At 37.0% G+C, this 25,030-nt stretch overlaps 1 protein-coding gene across 4 annotated transcripts; it reads left to right on the plus strand.

Moving 5' to 3' along the window:
- The first annotated feature begins 3,866 nt into the window (after positions 1-3,866).
- LOC117420394 (uridine-cytidine kinase-like 1) lies at positions 3,867-23,339 on the plus strand. 4 transcript variants are annotated; one of them, XM_034905968.2, is made up of 15 exons: positions 3,867-4,012; positions 8,170-8,363; positions 8,803-8,909; positions 11,106-11,276; positions 11,447-11,518; positions 11,853-12,042; positions 12,688-12,749; positions 14,555-14,571; positions 18,007-18,105; positions 18,554-18,647; positions 19,127-19,189; positions 19,687-19,809; positions 20,113-20,220; positions 20,841-20,997; positions 21,430-23,339. In XM_034905968.2, exons 1-15 carry the CDS (start codon positions 3,939-3,941, stop codon positions 21,504-21,506), a joined length of 1,608 nt encoding a protein of 535 aa, XP_034761859.1. In that variant the 5' UTR covers positions 3,867-3,938; the 3' UTR covers positions 21,507-23,339. The 4 variants fall into 4 exon arrangements, with proteins under 4 accessions (XP_034761859.1, XP_034761858.1, XP_034761861.1 ...); XM_034905967.2 differs by lacking the exon at positions 14,555-14,571 and adding an exon at positions 15,607-15,626; XM_034905970.2 differs by lacking the exon at positions 3,867-4,012 and adding an exon at positions 5,412-6,062.
- Positions 23,340-25,030: the final 1,691 nt, after the last annotated feature.

The raw sequence follows: 25,030 nt of genomic DNA on the forward strand, positions 1-25,030 counted from the left end.
GTCAACTTTTTGGGGGGGTGGGTGGGGGTGCAGGTGCGGGGCTAAGTATGTGAACTTGCCTCACGCACTGAATGCATGCGTGCCACAGGACTCCTCTGGGTCCTAAACCCTGCTAGGTACAGACAGGGATTGCAGTAACCACACACCGGCCATGACTTTTGCAGACTTTAAAGGTTTGCTGACATGAGGGGGGTTAACAGTAGAGTTATGAGCAAAATACAGGAGAAAATCTGTCTCGTGAGATGTCTGGGAGAAGGCTCCAAAATACGGGAGACTTCGGGTGAATACGAGAGAGTTGACAGGTCTGGGGGTCACGTGGCAGCATGTGTGTCTCAATCCACTCATATATTATTATTTGTTTATTTAGCAGACGCCTTTATCCAAGGCGACTTACAGAGACTAGGGTGTGTGAACTATGCATCAGCTGCAGAGTCACTTACAACTACGTCTCACCTGAAAGACGGAGCACAAGGAGGTTAAGTGACTTGCTCAGGGTCACACAATGAGTCAGTGGCTGAGGTGAGATTTGAACCGGGGACCTCCTGGTTACAAGCCCTTTTCTTTAACCACTGGACCACACAGCCTCCTATAACTGGATAGCAGCAGCCGTTTCCACTGTCAATATCTCAGTTGAAAGAGTTGTTTTTTTGTCCAACATTTTCAGAACAGAAGAGGATTGAAGAATAATTTGTCCTTACTGTATTATTTTGTATGGCAGCTGAATATACTGTAGAATATAGCAAGCATTTTTTCCTTCTGATTTTAAATATATGTATGTGATACACTGCTCCAGACAGTTAAGGGATATTTACATGTATGTATGTTTATAAAGCTGCTTATGCTGGCACTTCAGTGTGCATAATCGATAGATACCCAGGCTGTATGAGTGTCTGTGGTGACTCCTGTATGAAGGGTTCACAATAGTCTGGATATGGAAGAAGCGGGACCCCTTTCTCAGCATAGGCTGTAATATTTGCTTATTACCATTACCTGACACATCCACTCGTACCAGCTTTGCATTTAAATGACTATAAGATTTGGAGATTTGTAATCTTAAATACTCACATCCCAGAGTAGCCCCTAATTGTTGGAGCAGAGTATATTGTACCCCCAGAGCATATGTTTGTAAAGTTCTGTGTGCGGAGAGGCAGTGGTTCTGGGGTTGTGATGTTTTGTTAGATTTCCTTATTAAATACAGAAAATGTATTTAAGCCAAGTAGCAAATGTTAGTTGCACAGGAAAAAATCATGTTTACAGAAAAATAGTAATGAAAAAACCCTATCAAGTTCATGGAAGTTACCGGTAAAAAAAATATATACAGTGTATATATATATATATATATATATATATATATATATATACAGTATATATATATATATATATATATAGAACCTCCATCATCACATACCTGATTCTGTCATATAGACCTTTCCTCAGCTGTGGTCCTGCGTGAGTGAGTTAGTGCCAGCATGGCACGTGTGTAGTTTTTTTTGTCTTTTCAAAAAGTTTTAAAGTAGATATAAAGGATGCTTTACAAGAAAAAAAAAATCTATATAACATTGAAATTTTTAAGGATTCATTAATTTTGTGGTGTTAAAAAAAAAAATTACATTGTCAATCATTTGGAACGAACCCCATTTTTGTTGAGAGCTACAATGAACTACGTTTTCTTTTATTGCAGCAATACTGTGATGCTGGTTTTCAGTACTATAACACCGCAATATGCTAAATGCACAGCTTTGTATTGTTTTTTTACTTCCATTTAGACACCATAAACAGGGAGAGGGAATCCTTTTATACTACTGGTAAGATAAAAAATAAATGTGCAGTCTAAAACAGAAGAAGGAGATGAAATCATTTAACTGCCACATCTCTAAAATATTGGGAGACTCCCTTGAGGTAAGGGAAAAATCTAATGCTGGTTTTAAAAGCCTGTTCTGCCTTGCACTTTAAAACTCTCTGTTGTTTTGCACTTTGCATATAAATCGATGAAGCGACTACAAACCCCCTAGCTGTGGAAATATAATATGGCTGTGGACTCTAGTTCAAGCAACTTCATTGAGACTGGCACAAGAGTGGGCTCAAATCCCCATGTTTCCAAATGGAATATCATGAGAACAACAGATAGAAGAGGCTTCCAAAATCTATTTTTAAAAATCTATAGCCAGACGTGTACCTAACCATTGCACTGTGTGCTTCCATTGACTGAGCCAAAGCTGGCAGGTGCACCAGGGTGACAGTCTCAGACTAATGAACTCTTTTCTTTGAAAGCCAGTACAAGTTAACAACCTGCAAGCAAAAGTTGTATCTTTTAAATCTATTGATTTGTTCCCTGTTACTGTAGCTACAACTGTGTGATACAATAAGGTTTTTGGCAATCGCCAGTGTTGCATATGATTTGACTTTCCCTTTTAAGAGTTTTAAAATGCTGTAGTATCGGTATGTTATTTACAATACAGTAAGCCTTTAAAGTAAGCAATCACAAGGTTTGATTTTTGCAATCAGCTTATCAAAAAGCCTCCACGACTAGTACGTCTAATTCAGTGTGTTTAGAATCTGTGAAGGAACTATTCATTGCGTCCATCCAGAGAGTAGCAAGTTTACAGTAATAGATTCTCAAAATGTTCTTTTTTTCTCTGTTCTAAAGCAATTGTTATATTTGAGGCATTAATTCAAGGGGGTACTTACTACATATTTGCTTAATCTAAACTTACAATTTTACAATCTGTTGTATTAATTGTGCATAATTACCCTTCATCTAAATAATAAAATGTTGTTGAATAAAGGTTTGTTTTTTGTTTTTCGTTTTTTAATGGACTGTTACTTTAACTATGTAAAGCAAGAGATTTTCCACCATACATAAGTGAAGCATTGTTAAATAGAGTGGCAGGTTAGAAATGTCCTGCCATAACCTTGAAAAGTGATATATTCTCAACAGTATGACATCACAGTGGTGTGGAATCCTCAGATAGAACTCAAAATTCCACAACTGTTGCCCCTAAATGGACATAGGTTTATTTCTTTATTTGTGTATCATATAAATGAAAATTAAACATGTGTACTGTAGGTCCACAAACTTTTTCCAGCAACTGGACTAGGATATTGTTACATGCTTACAGTACCCAAGAGCTATATATAGGGTTACAGTCATGCACTGAGAATGAAGCATACCTAATGCATTGCAATCAAAAAAAGGATGTACCCCTACCAAGATCTCTTTTACTCTTTATTAGCTGTGCCCCTAATCATGAACAGTTTAATGTAAGTTATATTATTCTTTGGTGTCTATTTCTGCACATAACCTCTGTGCATTGATATCGTTGACTGCCTAGTGTGTTTGTGTTCTCCAGATGACATTTCGACCGCCCTTCATACCTAACTAGAAAACTAGACTACTATAATTATTTTTTTTATTTCTTTTTAATGTTCAACCAATCAGACCACTAATGAGGCAGCTTAAAAATAAATAAATTAAATTGATTTTTAAAAAAAGCAGGATTATATGCTTCTCATTTATGTTTAAATTGGCACAGTACAAACTTGGAGTAAAAGCTTAGTAAGCCATCGATATGCCAGGCTGCTCTGCAACAAATGTGTGCACTACTGTACCAGTTCACTACAGTTACAGAATGCTAACCATGAGCGTCTTGTGCATGGGTATAGTCAGGCCGTTCCAGTAATTCAGGGTGGGTGGCTATATTTGTTCATCGTTCAAAAACAGGCTGTGGTAGGGCTACTGTCTTAAATATACCCTTATATGAACTACTCTCCAGCAAGCAGTGTGTACAAAATAATAGGGACCCAGGAGTTCTGGAAAATGTAGTTCTATTTCTGAACATACCGCATGTTCTGCAGACGGGCTTTTCCGACGTCAGGACGACAATCCCCAACATGCAATGCGTCACGTCTACCGTAACAGCTGATAAAGAAGAATAACAATGTCTGACTTAAGCATGGAGACTCGGGTCGCCGAGCTGGAAAACATGGACAAAGCCGCCACTCGGTCTGACAGGTAATACATGTATTAGAATGTAATTAGTAATGCTTCATTTTTTCTTTGTAACACGCACTAAACTCAGTGACCTGACGCGAGTTATCATCATCATCATCATCATCATCATCATCATCATGCAACGTACACAGATGCATGCTCCCGCTGTCAAATCCAGGAAGTCACATAGTCATACATATTGTGAGCAGGGAGTTTGTTTTATGTAATTCACATAAAATACAAATAAAACACCTGGTAAATATTGCTAAATATTCTACAAGTTGATACACTATGTTCAGTTTTTAGAAATTAGGTCGTTCATTCTTTCATGACGCGGAAATCGTACAGTTTATATTACTGCTTCTTAGTTCGAGATGCTTCTGCAGCAGATACACTGTTCGTGTGTGTGTGTCTGTTTAATGAATACACAGGATCACGAATCCGTTCAGCCTGCTACAATCCAGTGCGGTGCCCCAGTCCATACATGCAGATCCCGGTGTCTAATCTGCTGTCACACAGCGTGACCAAGCCAACAGCTGACAAATCCTTCTGCGACTGGAACTCAACTAGGGATACACTAGCACAGGTGATAGTGTTAAGACAAGCCAATAATAAATAATAATAATAGTAATAATAATAATAATAATCTTTGCAAAATTTCTAGGTGAATGATTTATTGTATTGTACTAAAAAAAAAACTCCAATACATTTGAATTTATTGGAGGTTAATATTTACTATTTGTTAGTAATGTTTATATATATATAGAAAAGCGTTCAGAAATAAACGGAATATTTTATGTAAACAATGAACAGAAACACAGCTCTGTGTCTACCGATTATGTGCAGAAACAAATGGCTTGCACATGCTTCTGCTCTGTTGCAGAATTACCAGCAGGGGGAGTAGTGAGATACATTTTATATAACAAGATTACAGTAATCTCTCTAAACAGTGTGCAGTTGTAGAACGGATTTTGCTGTGCTACTATTATTATTATTATTTTTAAATAAATAAATAAAAACCTTCTGTGTGAGCATCCAAACATGAAAAGCATATGAGAAATATTGTATTCCTTTTTTATGTTATTATATTATTATTTTTAGTTAGATTGTAAAAAATAAAAGCAGAAATTGTATCTGCGTTTTGGTAACAAAATAACACTGTACGAGTTTTTTTTTTAGTTTAGTGTGGAATATGCGTGTTGTTTTGCCAGCAGGGAGTGCTGTGGGCTAATTGTTAGGAATGGTAGGTGTACTGTTTGTTTAGAAGCAGTCTCGCTGGCAGGTTGGGGAAAAAAAAAAAAAACACAATCAAGCTGGGAATCCCATTGGTGCTTCTGATTGGCCTTGGGGTGGGGGAGAAAACCATACAGCTGGGAAGGTGTTGAGTTTCATCAATTTGTTTACGCGTATGCAGAGGCTCCAAAGGGAGAGCGCGTCCTGATATACAGAGGCAGCGGAATGGACTGTCAACACCTACATGAGAGATCGGGCTTTTGCACACAATATTTCATATGTCAGACGTGCTATATGTAGCTTTTAAACACAAATGTGTTTGTGGGTTGTGAGAACAGTGTCTAACTGGAGCCTTTGCAGCGCCTCCAACAACACTAAATGTCAGCGGCAGATGACAGCCCCTCTCCAAAACGGGCTGTGCATGTTGCTGGGGGCATGTCTCTCACGAAGACGCTGCTATTAATAACATGTAATGAACATAATCTGTAGGATAAGTTATCCTCTTGTGTGTGTTGGCTGTGCGGAGATCGAAAAGCCGTTGCAATTGCACGGCTAACCAACACTGCAGTAAAGAAAACAAAACAGATAGTCAACGATAGTTTCGTTTTCCCCATATCCCACACCGGCGCTGAGTCACAGGACAGGGAAGCTAAATAAGATACTGTACTGCACAGTGTTGTATGTCCATTACACTATAAAGCACTGGTTTCAAGTGCTGTGAGCTGAGGTTGTTGAATCAAGGATACACATAGGTTCTGTGTGTGCTGATAGACATGAACACTCCTGCGTACTCTGGAGCCATGATTACTGGCTGTTGGGCGCTCACATCTGATGGCAGGTAAGCGTGTTTCTTGTGTTTTGTTTATTTCACTGTGTTAAATGTTTAAGTGCTGTCTTGAAACTTGTTAGCCCTGCAGTGTTTGTGACACAGGCCTGTAGTCTGTATTATACATAACTAAGGGGCATTTTTGTTTGAGTGTTATCATTAATCTGATGTAGATAACCTGAATATGCAAAGTACAAGGTCAGGAAAAGACAGAGGACAGGGATCCATGACAGGGTTTTTATTTCTGTAGGTATTTCTTAATAGCAACATTTGTTTTGTATTCCTAGTAAGAGGTACACTGTGATAAGTCTGATATTGGTTCAAAGACAAGACAGTCTTAAAATTTGGTAGGATGGATACAAATATGATACATAATCTGTGGTGGAAATGTTTATTTTATTTATTTATTTTTAAAGTGCCAACAAAACTTTAATGCTGAATGTTCTCCTCTACAGTACAAAATCGTTTACATGTTCAGCTTATTTGTATTGAGATTGTACACTGGATACACAAGCAAGCCAGGTGTTGTCTGTAAAACATCATTAGTATGTACCATTTTTGTTGTGCTTTTTGGACTTTGGCTTTAAAGAAAGTACAAGTATGTTTGTCAAACAGAGTGACGTAGTTTCAGGGGAGGAAGCAGCGTGTGTCTGGGCAGATAAATCCACTATCTAGGTCAACAGAACTTGAATATAACACCGAGCATGATTATGGGACCCTACAGAAAATTATATTTTTTTCCCCCCAATATTATGCGGTTATTCATTTCCTACAACTAGTTTGCATGTTAGCCAGACCTACTGAGCTAGTCACTAATATATGTAAAACGATTGGAACATTGTATAGTGTAGTTTGGCTCAATATAAGTTGAGAAATAATTTATTTTCACTTTACTACAATATTTACGGACAATCCTTAATTTGTTCTGTTTACATGAATTTCAATCCACATGCAGAGTAAATGCAGCAGTAAGCGAATAACGCCTGAAGTATTTTTCCAGGTAATGTTCTTCGTAGTATCCCTGGCCTGATAATAGAATTATGTGGGCAGGCTGCCATTTGGGGTTGGTGATCGTTGAAAGTAATTAGAAGAGCCGAAAGCAGTACTTACTGTACTAGGCAGGGCTCCAGACTGCACTAAAAATGGGTGTGCATGTCAATTAAAAGCATGTTTCAATATTTATGAATGCGTTATGACGTTGATCAGTATTACAAAAAAAACGCATATCACATGTTTTAAGAAACTGAAGTGGGAGAAGGGCGTAACAGTATGATGGAATAAGTGCAGAGAGCTGCTGTATTAACACACCAGCAGAATAAGGTAGCCACATTTTCGTGCAGTGATGACCAAACGCGTGCGACTACTGTTATATAAAAAATGTAGCTTAAAATGAACAGCTGCACGCAATACATTTAGAACAAGAACAGCGAAACACGATAATAAAAATACAGCTAATTAAACAAAAAAGGAAGTAAAAAGGTTACCAAGCTGAAAAAGTTGCCTTTGTGAACTGCTGAAGTGGCACACAGCAATTAGATTTGGCGACCACATTTTTTTTTTGGACTAGGAGCCATTGTTTTTTTTTGTTTTTTTTTGTTTTTTTTACCAGGCCTCTATTGATGTCTTGGGAGACAGTATTGCAAAAGCTCCTGTAAACTCACATTTTTACATACAAAATACAAAAAGCGTTTATAACAAGGGAGAGAAGGAGCAATAAACAATCCACGTTTGTTAGTAAGTCTCATCAGGTCAATAAGTAGCAATTTTTATGACCAAATAAAGAATAAATAAATACATGCCGGTAAATAACCCAGCTGCTGAACCAAGCACGAGCAAACTGGGCTTGCTACTTTTGTGGTTGTTTACAAATCTTGTGTTTCAAAGCTCCAGTTTGTGCTGTGGCTCTCTGTGGAAATAAGAAGCTTGTGGCAACAGTTCTTTCAAACCTGCAATTTGTGATCTCTGAGGGATATCCATGAGGGAGCTACCCAAGTGGAATAAACTACAATCAAAACAATAATGACACGTTTTCAATGTTGTAATTCCAAGTCCATGTTAAACACAGAGAGCAGCAGCTATTCCTAGCAACATCCTGTATTTGTTTCTTTTTTTTTCACAGTGGCAGTAGTGAAGAGTCGTTGGACAGACTTCTTCCTCCGGTGAACACAACTCTGTCTCCTCGTAAAAGAACCACGAGCCAATGCAAGTCAGAACCACCCCTGCTGAGAACAAGCAAACGGACGATCTACACCGCGGGACGGCCTCCGTGGTACAATGAGCAGGGAACGCAATCAAAAGAAGCATTTGTCATTGGTAAGCTAAGTGATAGAGTGTTTGTATTGAGGTCGGACTTCATCCACACAGTAACGTTTTTACAGTCTTTAGAACAATTGAGACTATTTTATTAAGTTCTGTGACGGACTCAAGCCATAGTAAAAAAAAAAAAAAGAAATCTTGTGGGATCAAATTTCTCTTGTTACAAGTCATATAGCTTAATCAGGGAAACTGGTTATACAACCATTGCATTGCAGCTATGATCGGAATGAGTTACACCCAAGCTTAATTATATGAATCGTATACCCTACACTACCTTAAAAAACTGTGCAATCAACACACATCGAAACCTCATGTTTGCCATTCATTCTGCGTTTTCAGCACATGGTTATTTCTCATTATTGTGTGCGAATAGGATAGTTGAGGACACCATGCGCTCTGTGAAGGTGCTTTCATTGTTTTTGCTGTGTCTGATCAGGTCTCTGTGGGGGCAGTGCTTGTGGAAAAACAACAGTAGCCAGGAAGATAATCGAAGCCTTGGATGTGCCCTGGGTGGTGCTGTTGTCTATGGATTCCTTTTACAAGGTGAGGCTGCTGCTGAAACGCCAGCACAGTGGACAACATGCTGTATCAACCCCTTTTATCATGTTGGAACCTTTTAGTAGCTGAGTTTTAAACTTTACCAAGTGTCGTTTCCGGAAGAAAGAAAAACTGATGGATATTATCTTTTTTTTTTTTTTAAAGAGAGAAGTTGCTTTGTAAAATGTAAGACACATTATTATTTGTTTATTTAGCAGATGCCTTTATCCAAGGCGACTTACAGAGACTAAGATTACAACTACGTCTCACCCGAAAGACGGAGCACAAGGAGGTTAAGTGACTTGCTCAGGGTCACACAATGAGTCAGTGGCTGAGGTGGGATTTGTACCAGGGACCTCCTGGTTACAAGCCCTTTTCTTTAACCACTGAACACATGACTGTATAACTTTCTAAGTAGTTTCGACTATCTATCTGTATATCGATTTCACAAAGCAGTGGTGTAATTAAGCCAGTTCCTTTCTGCTCCTCCTGGAGACAGCTTGCACAGTCACAGCAGTGTCGGCAACTCTGCTGACTAAACAAACAGTTTCTTATAAAAAGAACAGCTGAAACACAGTGTGACAGACTAAACAAATCAACCACCTGTAAGCAACTTTTTAGATGTTAAAAGGCATTTGGGGACTATATACATTGTGGTAACTTGTTAATTGAATAAAAAATACATAGTACTCCAATTAAACCCAAACATTTTTTTATAGCTTTTAATATATTTTTAAGTTATTAGCGGTTTTAAAACTCTTATTTCTAGTAATATACACCACCCAGGGTGTCAGGGTCCAATATAAATCTGCTACATATCGAGGACCGTGATATAGCGAGAGAGACCCATAGAAAAACAAATAGGCTAACAAATACTGTACAACCACGCCCTCATTTTATCGGGGGCGTCAGGGTCCAGTATAAATTCTCTACGCAACCCGCTTTTTCTCATAAAAAGCAGCGCACCGTTTTAAATTGCACAGCGGAGGGTAATTGCTTCTCATCAACTTCAGTCTCCAATTAATTTCATGAGTCTTCCTTTCCTTTCTCAAATGCACAAACCCGCTGCATTGAAAGAATCCATTCCCAACATAGGAGGCTTGTTGCTAGGGAGCTGACGTCACTGCTAGTGCGTTGCTATCACACGTGAACACTTCGCTGGCTAAAATAAAAACCGCTTCAGCAAGGAGATATTTAATTTGCTTTGTGTTATTGTGCAATACGTGTGTATATGATAACAGTACGATATTAATGCTTTGTTTTTAATTGTTTTGTATATTGTTGTTTGTGACAGTACGAAATAGTACGAAATCAAACGAACAGTAATTCTAAGTGCCTATGTGTATTGCAGCTAAGGCATACGCAGTTAGACAGTTAAAATGGGGATCCAACTCCAGGACCGCAATATATCCAAATCCGCAGTATAGTGAAGGGCGATATAACGAGGGGTGGGTGTACATTTAAAAAAGGATTTCCGGAAATTGAATTTTTTTTTTCAGAAAAATCTAAAAATGTTTAATATGTGTACATCATGTTATCTACTTCTTACATTTTGCTTGTGTATCTCTGAAAGATTGGTACCAGCTGCCTTACGTCATGTCACTTGATCCGATATATCAGTGTTGATTTGTAGGCAGTTAGATGCAAAGCTATGGGCCCTCTTAGTTAGCCTTGCACCAGTTAATTGAATTGTCGTAGGAATGTTAATAAGGACACAGTCAGGAGCATAATACAGCAAGATGGAAAGAAGCCAACAAGACTTGAAATATGGAAACAAAAAAGTAAAATATAAATAAAGAATAAATAATAAATAACATCACACAAAATGTTTAAATATTTACATCCCATTTGAGGTGTTACTGTTTATGTTCTCTTTAGCACCATCTGGTGGCTAATAATTGTGCTGTTTATTAAGATTTTTAAAATCCAATCAGAACTGTGTATTGTAAACAGGGGTTGGCAATTCCAGATCTGTAGTGGTGTTGCATTTTAATAGTTAAAAATCTAACTAATTGAATAAGTACTTTTAGGACCAAATTCACAAATTAAGACACAGTTGGAGCAAAGACCTGGACTGGATTTCATTGTTGCCTACTTCTGTTGTAAAGCACCGGTTCATTGTTATGGTATAGGTGACACATGTTCCTGTATAGCCAGCCCTGTCTCATTCACACAGCAGTAATGTCACATCTTTCACTCCAGGTTCTCTCTCCAGAAGAGCAGCAGCTAGCAGCCAGAAACGACTACAATTTCGACCACGTCGACGCGTTTGATTTCGTTCTCCTTGTGCACACGCTGAGGAAGCTGAAACAGGGCAAGAGTGTGAAGATCCCAGTCTACGATTTCACCACGCATGGTCGGCAGAAAGAGTGGGTAAGAAGGGTCTGTCCTGCTTCCAGTCCTTATGCTGGGTAACCTGCAGTAAAGGAATGACGCCAGATTATTTAGAATTGGAAAAAATCTGCCCTCATGCGTTCAAACCATACAAAACGTATTGACCTAAATATTAGGAGGTCTATGACATGTTTTTTTTTCTGTTCTAGAAAATCGTGTATGGAGCTAGTGTTATTATATTTGAAGGTATCATGTCTTTCGCTGACAAAGAGCTGTTGAAGGTAAGAAAACCTGCTCTTTTCTAATAAAAAAAGGAAATATGTTTGTCATTCACCAACTATGATAATAAATGTGAAAACTCCAAAGCCATTAACTATTTGCAGTTACACCATAAAGATCACTAGTGTGCAAATTCAAAAAGACTTTGCACAGTAATTGAATGTAATTGTTTTATCACATGTAGAATTTGAACTTACTGTATTGTTATAATGCAACTCTATTCAATGGAAATTTAATTATTTAATTTTTCCACTACTAAGCAGCATGCACTAAAAGCGGATGTACTATGTAGAACGCTACCAATGAACACCTTCCATTCTTTTCTGTTTGTTTCAGCTTTTAGACATGAAGATTTTTGTAGATACAGATTCTGATATCCGGCTGGTTCGACGCCTACGCAGGGACATTACTGAACGTGGGCGGGAGATTGAGGGTGTTATCAAACAGTACAACAAGTTTGTGAAGCCTGCTTTCGAGCAGTACATTGAGCCCACCATGCGACTGGCCGATATCGTCGTCCCCCGGGGTACACAGCACTTGTATAATGATACACTTGGGTTAGCGCTGGGGCAAATGTGTTTAGATGCATAAATGAGTATGTTTGTTTATTAAAATAAGATTTCAAAATGACAGTGTCCCGCAAAAGGAAACCAGTAAAAAAAAAAAAAATACATTGTACAGTACAGAACAGTGTTATCCATCATGAAGTTACAGTTTTGAAAGAAAAACATGTTTGTCCCAGTTCCTTTGTACATTGAACTACAGAACCATTTTCATTTTGTTTCATTTATCGGGTGAATGGACTTTGAGAAGGAAGAAAGTTGTTTACAAGTGTGTTTACAACCTATTGCACTGATTAGCTATTAAACTTAATATTAGATTATGTAAAACAATAACTTATGACCTAAATAAGGCATTATCCCCAACACATATCTACTTGCACTTGTAGATTATTTAAGTGTAACCTTGTACCATAAAAATTCATGTTTTCAATAATATGGGTGTTATTAGTGGTTGCACATAATTAATGACATATAGAATTGCAAGTGAATGGGTTTTTAAAATGGTGTGTTTTATGCTATACAGAACAATATACTATGATTATAATCTAAAGAAAACAAATTAACACAAAGACTTATTTATACTTTTTTATATATATATAATATTACAGGAGGAGCAAATATGGTAGCAATTGATCTGATAGTCCAACATGTGCACAGTCAACTGGAGGAGGTAAGTGTGGCTGCATGACTACAGCAAAAAGGGGATAGGAAATGCAATGGGACATGATTTCAGCAAATAATGCAGACATTCAAAAAGTGTAGGATGTGTATGAAGACCTTCTCTACTATAGGACTAGAGAATTGATGTTACCATACATTTATTGTAGCTAAGCAAATAAGCAAGAACATTTCACAGTAGTTTGCCGTTTGATCAATGGGCAGTGTTGAGATTTTTGCAGGCTTGTGTATAATATTACCCCTGCAATACATACCACACGGTAGCAGTAATGCTCCAGATGTCAGGGTCTCGGGTATGGACATTGCATACTTTGACTGGAGGTGCTGTTCTAAAGTTCTGTTTTGTTATTGAAGCTGCAACTTTTTATATCTGAGACTACTTCAGGTTAATATATTTGCCAAAATAAATACCACTGTCCAGTTATCATATGTTATCCTACTGTACAGTACGATATAAGAAGCAAATTCTGTTTCTGGAGTATTTGCATTCCTGCATACTGTACATGTTCTTGGAATGAACCATTGATATTAAACAGACACTTGATAAACTTATTCATTACATATCCATCTATTTATAAATCAAATTCCAGAGGATTCAAACTATCACAGACTAAGTGTATTTCCTATCACCTTTGAGAGTTGGGGATTTTTTTTTAAAGCATGGGTTTAATTTTTCCAAAGGGGAATTCCCTTCTTTTTTATATTAAAAAAAATAAAAAAAGAAATTTTTCTTATTAAAAAAAATGAAAACTCCAGTAAATGTAACCTGCTGTGCCAGATGAAGTGCTTCATCCATTACAGCTGCTGCCTTACAAACAACCAGAAACTAACCATGGCAGCGTGCCAATGAATAATCAGCAGACTTAAATACGGAAAATAGGTCAAACTGGCACATGCTTGTCTGTTGTAACTGTTTAAAAGAAGGTGAAGCCCTGTTACTTTAGTAGTTTTGTATGAAACTAATGAAATGCACTATCCTTTAAAATCGATGTTAAGGGAAACTGCTTTTTCAATTTTATTACTGCTGCTGTATATGATTTGTGCATCTTTTGGTTTCTGAATTTGACTTAAATATTTTTAGTTGCTTTTCACAAATGGCAAGAATAATAGCCTACTGTTGTGTCTAAGCATTAAAAATATAAATGTTCTGTGTGACAGCATTATCAAAGCAATGTATATCTCTTAAGGTTTGGTATTTGTATATGTCTGCACTGTTTTGGCTAGATTGGGAGGCAGTTCGTGTGCTGGCACCATCTAGTTACAGATTTACAGTAACACAATGTTTTATTAGAATTCCTATCAACTCTATATTACCACTGAAGACTTGTAAGCCAGTCTAAGAAAAATAATTCCACTCAACAGACCAGACCAGGTGACTGTTTTGGGTATGTCGCTGTTTCATTTTTAGTTCATGTCTTTTTTCATATAAGACGCTGAACCTACTGTAACTGGTTATAGTAGGATTTTCCTTGTTTGTTTTTTTAACTAAATCTGGAATATTAGTCAACACATAATTACAAATAAATCCTACATAAACCCCACAGGCTTCAGCCCCACCCATCCCCATGATAAAGATCAGTCTTCAGCATGTCTACGTCACGTAGCATTTATTTTAGCTTGGCACATAATGTTGGCATATAACACAGCAAAATAACACTTTGGTTAATTATTAATAGAGTTGTGTTTTGATAATACTAATAAATGGGAAATGAATGCTCGTTTTCTATTTCTCTTCCTTGTGAATGTGCTATTGGCAATACTTTACACGGACTGCGTTGTCACTGTAACCTGTCTCAGCGCGAGCTCAGTGTCAGGTATGGTAATGAAACATGTTTTTACTGGTCATCTCCATGCAAAGGCATTCTAGAAACTAAACAACAACTGCTGCATATCAGTAACATACAGGGTCAATTATAATTTCATTAGAATTGTTCTAACGAGTACACAAATATAATAATAATAATAACAGAGTTTCATTAGGATAACAGTAATATTATTAATATTATTAGTTTATTTGGCAATATTGCTGCTCCAATTCACTTTTTGTCATCCATTAGCCAGATTATTGCTGGATAGCTGTGGGAAAAATTGGCAATTAATTTGTACTGAGGAATATTTTTAAATATTAAAAACCCTGCTTTTTTATAACATTCACGGAACAGCATGTTGTTGTCATGTACTCAGAATGCCTCTTCATATTCATTTGTTCAGAGTTAATTCAGTATCACTTTTAACCTCCAGCCTTCTGTGTCTAGCTACCTAGAATTATACAGTATACTGCTGCTTCCAAACTGACGTTTTGACCCCTCTCTCTCTGTTGTATCATTTACTCTAGTTCTGCTTAGTGTCTATAAAGTTTCCATTAGGCGGTTCAGAAAGGAAAACCACTGCCTGCTTTAGACACAGGAAGCATTTGAGGGTTAAAGTGATGACTGAGAAGCCTTAACAGTTACGTTGTGTGACATCTAGTATACGTGTCGAGCATTCTTGAAAGGGACTTCATTACTATAATGGGTTCACTCAGTTTAAAAATAGACTGCAGAAGAAACACAACCAGTCAACAATTGTAAATGTAATTGCAATTCAAAAACAGATGTATTCAATATTTGAAAAGATTTTTTTATATTTTGCATTGCTAAAGATTGGAAAATCAAGCACCTAAAAGAACATGTTTTGCTGTATTATTTACAGCGAGTGCAGACTGTATAAAGATGCCACATGCTGTAGAATACTTGATTGCTTAATTCTCCATTTTTTATGTTACGTGTTTTTTGTTTTTTTCTTTCTTGTTGTCATTATGTGTTTCCTTCTACCTTCTGCTCTGAATAAACAATCTCCCATGTCAACAGAGGAAACTGCGCTGGGATATGTGAGGAGAATTTGCATATCATTTCAATGTTTCATAGAAACTTTAGAGCTGGAATATATTGTGTGTGTGTGGCGAAATACTACAGGGCTGAATCTGCACAGCTTCATTGCACAGGCCACAGGTTCAGGTTTTTGTTCTATCTAGGAAAGCAAAGGAAAAGCTCTGATGCTAATTTGCATATGAAAAAAGCATGAACCTGCCATGGCCTTCAAGAAGAGTTGTGCAGCCGTGCTATAAATTAACAAGAGGTGGGATTATGGCTTCTACAGGAAGTGGAGTACACGTTAATTCAACTGCAAGCAATTTACCTGACAACCAAATTCCTTCATATCATATTTAAAACCTTTATTTTAAACTGGTGGTCTTGCATTTTTTAAATATTTTCATACCAGATTATGTATTTAGATTTCAGCGTCTTACCGAATTAATACGCATATCTTAAATCTAGTATTTATAGGTCCCCTCAATGAGTGAAATTGGGTTTGAGAAGAAACAACTGACCCTTTTTTGTCCACAATGCTGATTTTATTTTTAAAAAATCTATAGCATTTTGAACACAACCTAGTAAGAGAAAGTGGAAGATTAAGCCCCTTACCACTGCTCTATTCCTTCCCAAACCCACTCTCATCTGATAAATAACCCATGCAGTTTTGACAATCCACTCCCAGGAAAAACGCATTTCTGGGTTTCATCTTGGCTGCTGAATTATGTTTTTAGAGCAGCGTTATGTAGCTTTTATAGAGGAGTTACATACTGTACGTCTGTTACTGCTAGCAGTAATAAGATGGAGGGCATTGTGGGCTACAATCCCCTATGTATAGGCCTTATCACGTTACCAAGAAAGAATTGTTTTAAAAGATGAGATTAATAGTCTTTAAAAAGTGTACTTTTTTTTTTTTTTTTTTAATTATTCTGTAATCCCACTTTTGGTAATCTGCAAAAAAAGTGTGATCTGTGGCAATCATTGAATCATGGGCTTACTAACTATAAGAGAGTTGAATTCAATGAGCTCTGAACTAATCATGTTAAAAAAACAGTACTGACATTTTGGCATGAATGATTGGTTGCTCTGTCCGAGTGTCACTGGTCTAATAAGCGAAGCTTTTACTAAATTTAACGTTTCACTAGATTTGGCTTGATTTGAATTACTGAGAAATAAGGGCTTGGTCAGAATATAGGATGGTGTGGTGGTTTTTATGCATGTAACCAAAAAAGCTGAAAACATTTGTGTAGACCCCCTCCCCTTGTACAGAGATCACTGAATGATCATCCTTTCCACCTCTCAGAGTTTAGTTGGTATTCCAAATTAACATTTGACATGTGCCACCCCGCTATTCCTAACACATGACCACTCCCTAATAAATATCATTTCTGAATGCTCCTGCATTTGATGATTGTATGCTAATAAAATATTTGAGCAATTAAAGAAATGGGACCACAATATAATTCTACTAAACTGGACACTTCAGTTTGCATGGTTTGTCACTCTAATGAGGTGGCGGTGACCATCCAGATTCAATATATTACTGTGTTTGTTTAATGTCTATTTAAAAACTGTTAAGACCCCTTAATTTGCAGCTGATACTAATGATATTATTGATATTACTTTAAGAGGCTTAGCCCTTAAGACGCTGTCTCCCGTGTATATTGGTAAAAAGTGTAATGAATACATAGCAAACAGAGGAGTATTGTAATGCATAATAAAAAACATGGCAGGCTAAGTAAGGGGAGTAACTTCTAGTTGGGACCTTGCATTCAATGGGGTCCCACAGGGATCGGTGCTTGGATCTCTGCTCTTATCTGCATTAGCTGTGGGGAATAACCCAATGGCTAACATGTACTGTATGCAGCTACCTAGGAAATCCAAAGGTATTTAGATCATGCAAAAATGGGCAGATGCATGGCAAATTAAATGTAATGGTGATAAAAGTAAAGTGTTACAAAAGTGTAAGATTCAGATATAGAATGTATTGCAAGATGATAATGATGATGAGGTTGTGTGATGCACTGATGGGACAGCGCATTGAATACTGTGTTCAATTTTGGTCTGCCATTTTACAAAAAAGACATTGCTTTGCTTTGAAAAGAGCCCTTTGCTCATCTCAGGGCTAAAAGGTGAGAGTTACTAAGCAAGAGCAAAAAAGGGTCAGGAAAGACTAGGTAGTTTTTTTTCAAATCAACAAAGTTAACCCTAGTCAGTCACTATTTTTCAGGTTTTTAACAAGCTTTGCATGGGCATTTAGCATTCTTATACACGCTCTAGATCTAGTTCAGGTAATGCTTTCCCCTCCAGTGACATGCAGTATGTTTGTTTTCCTGTGTAAAATGTTTCTGAATGTTTGCGGTGCAGTGAATAGACTAAAGTAGGGTGTTGTTTCAGGGCAGCCCTGGCGTCGGCCCATCAGTTCCAGCCCCTCCCTGAGACTCTCAGCGTTCTGAAGAGCACTCCGCAGGTCAGGGGGATGCACACCATCATCAGGTCAGCAGCCTGCTGGAGCACACGCTCATCTGCAGCCTGCTCCACTTTATTAACTTCATTTGCTGGTTTCCCACTCGATCACTTTGTTTTCAATAACGTGTAACTGAGGCATTTTAGTCCATATTTTTAAGCATACATACAGCAGATATTCTTTGTACAGAATGCCCTTTTTTATTTAATTCCTTTTTTTGGTGAATTATAGACTTGTCTATTTTTTTCCATGGTTAGCTTAGTTCTTTGTTCTGCTCAATAAAATATCTTTGGAAGGCTTCAGCAATGAAAGTTTGCTGTTGATTTTTTGTTGTTATTATTCTATGATTTCAATTAGGATACTGTGATTGTCTGTGGGGGAATGTTTACTCCCATGCTACTAGCATAGAAAGTATTGATAGTCATCACATGGTATGACCTTTAACATATCTGTTTGTCTTCTTTCCTTTCTTCTCAGAAACAAAGAGACAAGTCGCGATGAGTTCATTTTCTATTCGAAAAGGCTTATGAGGCTACTTATAGAGCATGCTCTTTCTTTCCTGCCATCTCAGGTAAGCATTGCACAGTTAATCATGTAATTCACAGCAGACAATCCATAGCTAGCCACATGGAGACCATGCCTTTCCTGAACTAGTACGAACATTAAAAAAAACAATGGGGCTTCAGAAACAAGAATACCAAAGTTGTTCCTGCTACATAATGGAGATTAGACAATTGATACTTTAATGGTTGATTCATGTATCTATCTTATGGGCTGTATTCACATAGCTTTAATATAGCCGTATGTCTCACACTCCCTCTACATGGCCCATACCACAAGGGGATTTATTTTTTAAATGACGTCCGCAGTTGATGTGGGAGGTGAATCGACAAAGAGACTGTAGTATGTCAAACTTCCTTGATACAAAACCAGAGCAGTCTTTGAGTTAAAAAAAAAAAAAAGGATCCGGTAGAAGGTTAGTCAAAGAATGTGTAGATGTGTTTCTAACATGTTCATTATTATACAAACCATTTCCCACCCATTTTACAGTCCTTTACAGTTCAGACACCACAGGACCAGGATTATGATGGAAGAACGTTTCATGGGAAAAGAGTAAGCGCATTATTTTATACCTTGTGGAGATATTTGGGTACTTTATCCCTCTGTACAGTAAAACATACCCATATATTAAGCACTGAAACAACCTTATCCCAGTTGTAAAACGCAAGTTGTATTGATTTGTCACAGTCTGTCTGTTTGAAGTAGGAGGCTAAACTAACTGTTTACAACTATGTAAAATGATACAGAGAATTATAATGAATATATTTCTGTGCTTTCTCATTATAGCAAACACCAGGGGGGTATTTACCCATTGCGTAATTCTATTTACTGTTTTACTCAACATCACTTGACGACCTACAGCAGTGCACTTACAGCGTTATTCCAATAAGTAGTACTCCCCCTTGTAAAGGGCGTGTGGTAAGATTGTTAGACGAGACCAGCAGTGTACATGTTGAATTTGGACCAGCGTGGTTCAAGAGTTGTCACTGGTGGTCCATCCTATATAAACACATTTAGTGTAGTCACAGTTGTTGCTTGTGCTTTTCTAGATCACAGGGGTGTCCATTCTCCGAGCTGGAGAGACCATGGAGCCTGCACTACGAGCAGTGTGTAAAGATGTGAGAATCGGGAAGATCCTCATTCAGACCAATCAGGACACAGGAGAACCTGAGGTAACCCAGTGCTGAGCACAACCAGCCTTGAGCTTGTTTCATAACTCCTAAGCTTCCATTGCCTTTCACTTCAAAACCAGAGGTCTCAACCTAACACCCAATGGACATTAGTCCAGATCACAAAAACAACCTTGGCACAATTTACAGTTGGAGGCCCAGGAGTGATTGATGGCATGTTTTGAGGTCAGGATTGAGGTGTTGTCTTGGGGCATTGGGGTGTGGCTGGTATGATGCATTGTTTCGTGCTGCTTGTCTAAAGCTCTTCTCATTGCTTCAGCAATATGTTTTTCTTAATTTCATTAGCTGCATTACCTAAGGTTGCCAAAGGACATCACTGAAGACCATGTCATACTGATGGACTGCACTGTATCAACAGGAGCTGCTGCTATGATGGCAGTAAGAGTCTTATTGGTAAGAAGCAGCTTCACTTTTAGGAGATAACAATGATGCCTCATATTTACAGGACTGATGGTGATGAAGATGCAGTGATGGGTTTGGAATGGGTATATTCAGATTTTCTGAGCAGTGACAGATCATAATACCGCTGCCCTTAAAGACATAACTCTATGAATGACTTCTTTCAAGACCTCTTTTTCTATGTTCAAATATGTTATTTTGTTCTTTATCAGTTAAGTGTTGAGAATGGCATTCAATTCATATTAAGTTTTGTACTGTAGTAAAATGAAATGGATGACTATTTAATACAATCTGTTGGTGCTTGTTAGGGTGGGCTGAGTACCGCGTAGGAGTGGCTGTTATAAATAGAAGCAATTCAGCTCTCTTATATCAGATAAACAGATTTTAACATAGATATTCATATTTAAAACATCTTCTAGTGTTTAGATTGTCTGTCATCGCCCACCTCTAGGTTCATTCAAGAATAATTGAGGACTAGTCGAAGTATTAAATGTTGTTTAAAAAAGAAACAGCTTGTGATTCATGTCTTCCCTTCTTATAAAACTGCCAATGAAGCAATAACAAAATGATTAATTGACATGGCTACTGATATGAAAGTGTGTGCAATGCTGCAGGATCATGATGCTCAGGAGGAGAAGATCTTCCTGGTGTCTCTACTCATGGCAGAGATGGGGGTGCACTCTGTGGCCTACGCCTTCCCCCAGGTCAAAATCATCACCACCGCTGTGGATAAGAAAGTCAACGACCTGTTCCACATCATCCCGGGGATCGGTAAATACCGAAACACTGTCAGCAGATCTTTGAACCAGTCAGGGTGTTACTCTAAAGGAAAATGTAGACAGTAAGGTGTCTGGGATACTTTCCCCAGCCAGTTCATTGTGTACTTTAACCCTGTTGACATATTTAACCCAAAAGTGATTTAAAATTCCTGCAAATTACAAAGTCAGTTTCATATATTTAGTTGTCAGTGTGCAGAAGGGTAGACAAAAGCATCAGTTAATAATATATTGAAACAAACGTGCAGTGTGATTACAAAAATGAAAATAACTGAGTCTTCTTATTATTTCTACTGATTTAAATATGCTACATGAAGCACCTTATTAAAATACCAGCATGCAATCCAGGATTAGCCTTTGTGTTTGCGTCTTATTAAACGATGAGCATGCAATCCAGGATTAGCCTTTGTGTTTGTGCCTTCTTCAGGTAACTTTGGGGATCGATACTTTGGTACAGACGCCCCTCCTGACTGGAGTGACGAGGAACCTGAGGAGGCCAGCTAACAGAGGCTTCAGCACTGATCACAATCCAGTCCATTGGATCTGCTGTAGGCAGCTATAACACGTTTGTATTCACGAGATCTATACAGAATCTGTAAATATGTGCAGAGGTACGAAAATGAACCTTTTAAATGGGTTTATTATATATATATATATATATATATATATATATATATATATATATATATATATATATATAATATACATCTGATTTTATTATCTTTTTTATTTTGTTTGTTCAGTGTTTGTAAATATTCAGAGATCTTAGAGGTTGAACAAAGTTTTAGTTTTGGAGCCAGGTAATGTCTCTTGGTAGAATCTTGCAAAAACATTTGGATTTTATTATGTAAACAAAACAGGTTAAAAAAAAAAACAGTAAAAAATAACAAGATGGACACAGCGGTGAGCTCAAAAGTGCATTATCTTGAATTTAATGTTCTGAATGCAGTACTTCCAACATATTTTAAAATACAGTAGTAGTTTTTTTATAAGATAATTTATCATGTATTGATCTGCATTTTAAATGTAACCTTCAAGTAGATTTGATTTTCCTGTTGCATTAGAAGCGTTGCATTTATAGGTTGCAAGGACCAGCACGTCGGAAAATTGTGTGGGTGTCGTAACTTTAACCCTTCACTTCCCTCCATGGCCAAGAACTATAGTGACCAAACCACTACTGTGCACAACACAGCAAAGGGTATTTGTGATTGTTTTAATCTAACGGGCTGCAGATAAAGTTTTAACGTTTATCATTAAGGGATGAAGCCTAACATGCTTATAAATGCAAAGCTGCTGCATAATTCCTCTGTAATGGAAATTTGAGATCTTAAAACCGCAGCTCTTTTTGTGTCTTGAATCTACGGCAATTGTATCAATATAAAGCTGTACACCAATCTGTATCTTTCAATCTGATATAAGTCTGGCAAACAAACTAAAGCCGTGCTGACACATTGTGAGAGAATTGCAAAGCTCTGCCTTGAGACATCATCTACACTTGGATAAGTGAAGGATTTTACTTCATTGCAATTTCATTTAAACAGAGCCGCAGCAGCATGCTTTTTACAGCAGTTATTTAGGATTGTGATTCATATTATTTACTACCTCAATCTGTTCTTTTTTAAAATCTGCATTGATTTCTCAACACTACAAACACATTTCTGCTAGATGGTAGTTTCTGAACACACTAACACTTCTACACTGCTGCATGCGTTCAGGATTCTTATTTAGTTTTTGTATTTAGGACTTTATTTTAATGGTATACTGTAACTTGTGTTTTTCTTAAAGGGAAAAGGTTTAGCCATACAGATATATATGAAGAGATATATTTAGTGTTTTAATTTAATTTTTAACAGTAGTGAATCAAAGAGGAAGATTTTATTGTCTAAGTATCATGAAAACATTGGTGCAATATATTTTTTTTGAAAATGGTACTTGTGTTACCTTCATAATAAATAGCTGATGCATGGAAAATGCTTTATCGTTAAAGATGTAATTGTAGGAATATCAAATGGTAAAATAATTCAGAGATCCCAAAGAGCATTAACAGGCTTTTCCAATACCAAAAAGTATTGACAGCACAAACTCCATGCCACCTTACTGCAACTACAAAATACAACATGCCATGTAATATGCTGTGACTTCCCATTATGTGTTCTGCTATTGTTTATTTATTCAATTATATTGTTTTTTTCTTTACAATTAAACAAAATAAGCCTGTTATTGGGTGCCTTGTAAGTGTGCTGTAATAAACGTTTTAGAAAGTACTTTCCAGCGATAAACATTATAAATAAATATACGGACAGAAGATAATAAAAATAAAAAAAAATGACAAAGATTGATGGTTGTGCTGCTTTTAGTGTGTTTGAGGTCAGCCTTTGAATGTATTTAAAAGGATTTCATTGTTGTGCTATCTTTACAAGTGACAGACTCCAGTAAGGGAGCTGCATATTTTATTTCTGGTTGTAGCTACAGACAGTTACTGTGGTTTTTGTTGTTCTTTGCCAAAACACTCGTGAATGTAGAATAATTGTAAAGCAAAAGTATATGTTCAATAACAGATGATTTGAATAACTACTGCAGGAGGATCAGATACTGAACACTTAAATACAGGATTTACAAACAAGTTTCTAAGATTTATTTCAGCTGTTTAATAAAGAAGGAAGTTATGTTTGCAACAAAATATAACATTAAGTTATTCACCAATTACAGCAGTAAACCTGTAAAGATACTTTCAAAATGGAGAACTTTCATTTCAGTTAGAAAATGCTTTCATTGATTTGATGTATTTTGAAAGCGTTTCTGTGTGATGGCTGCAGTGGGGTATTGCGTCTAAAAGGGTCTGACGTGTTTCAATTTGCACAAAAAGATTACCGTTCACATTTACAAGTTTTAGAATGGAACCGTTTTTTTTTTACTGTTTGTTTCTGCTTCTCTCTCTCTCTTGGTCAACAACAGCTAGTTCTGTTTTTCTGGTTAGACGAAGCGGGCTGTTACCCAACACTTCCACTGTAAACGAACATGAAAGGAGCTGAATGAAATTCATTGTTCAGTAAAGTAAACCCCCAGGGGGTATTGATGCTCCGAAATGTTTTTGCTAGGTTTGAGTGATGATGTAAATTCATATAAATGATATTGTTATTTATGATGATGAGGTTTCTTCCCCTAGAGCCAGACTGCAACATCTTTATGTAGTCTGGTTCTGGGGTTTAATATATACAAATATACCACATGCATTTTACTTTCAAAATGCACCCGTTTTTAAAGTTTACTGCTTGGCCAAGAAATACAATTTCTCATTTTCATGTTTTTATTTATTTTGTTTTATTAAAGTTGTGTTTTTTTGCTTTGAATTAAAAAAAAAAAAAACTCCTATAATTATTATTTAATCCAGCATATATCCTCGATTTTTAGTTTTTTTCTAATTTTTATTATTTTTGGCACTGTTATTTAGCATGTATGTAATGTTTAGCGTTTCCACAAAAAGACTAAAACCTGCATACGCAAGACAAGCTTCCAAGTGTCATTGTCTTCCCAATGGTACAGTAGCAAAGGTTACCTGTAGACTTAAAGGTTACCAATGACTTAATTGAAGAATATTTGAGTTATCAACATTCTCTCTGTAAGGGTCATTAGCGATGCTAACTATAATTGAATAAGGAGAACTGAATTACAAAAATAGCATTTAGTTTTACAGCTGTGGTCAAGGCTGTCCCTTTGTAGTGCAAGGTAAAGCATACATCTTGAGTCAAAGCTCTACTCCTGTATCATTAGCATGCTAAAAAACACAACTAATAAAGTCAAGACATTTAATAGAGGGACTTGCAAGTGGTCTTCGGGTGTCACAAATACTCCAGTCCTCAGGAAAGGACCCCTGAACTGTGTGCAGAGAGCTACTGTAATCAGGATGGTGTTTTTGTATTACTGTACTATTTGTTAAAACATATAGTGTTAGGCACCCTAATGCAAGATTGGCATTGTGTAAATTTCCACTCGCGAGTTTCATTTTGAACAATGCTGCTTTGTCTATT

The sequence above is a fragment of the Acipenser ruthenus genome, chromosome 18, assembly GCF_902713425.1.
Source record: "Acipenser ruthenus chromosome 18, fAciRut3.2 maternal haplotype, whole genome shotgun sequence".
Lineage (NCBI taxonomy): Eukaryota > Metazoa > Chordata > Actinopteri > Acipenseriformes > Acipenseridae > Acipenser > Acipenser ruthenus.

Bases quoted from the DNA above. Each gene is read 5' to 3' on its own strand.
- LOC117420394 (XM_034905967.2), top strand. From the start codon at position 3,939: ATGTCTGACTTAAGCATGGAGACTCGGGTCGCCGAGCTGGAAAACATG. The intron at 4,013-8,169 runs GTAATACATGTA...TTTTTTTCACAG, and splicing joins GCCGCCACTCGGTCTGACAG to TGGCAGTAGTGAAGAGTCGT. The intron at 20,998-21,429 runs GTAAATACCGAA...TGCCTTCTTCAG, and splicing joins CCACATCATCCCGGGGATCG to GTAACTTTGGGGATCGATAC.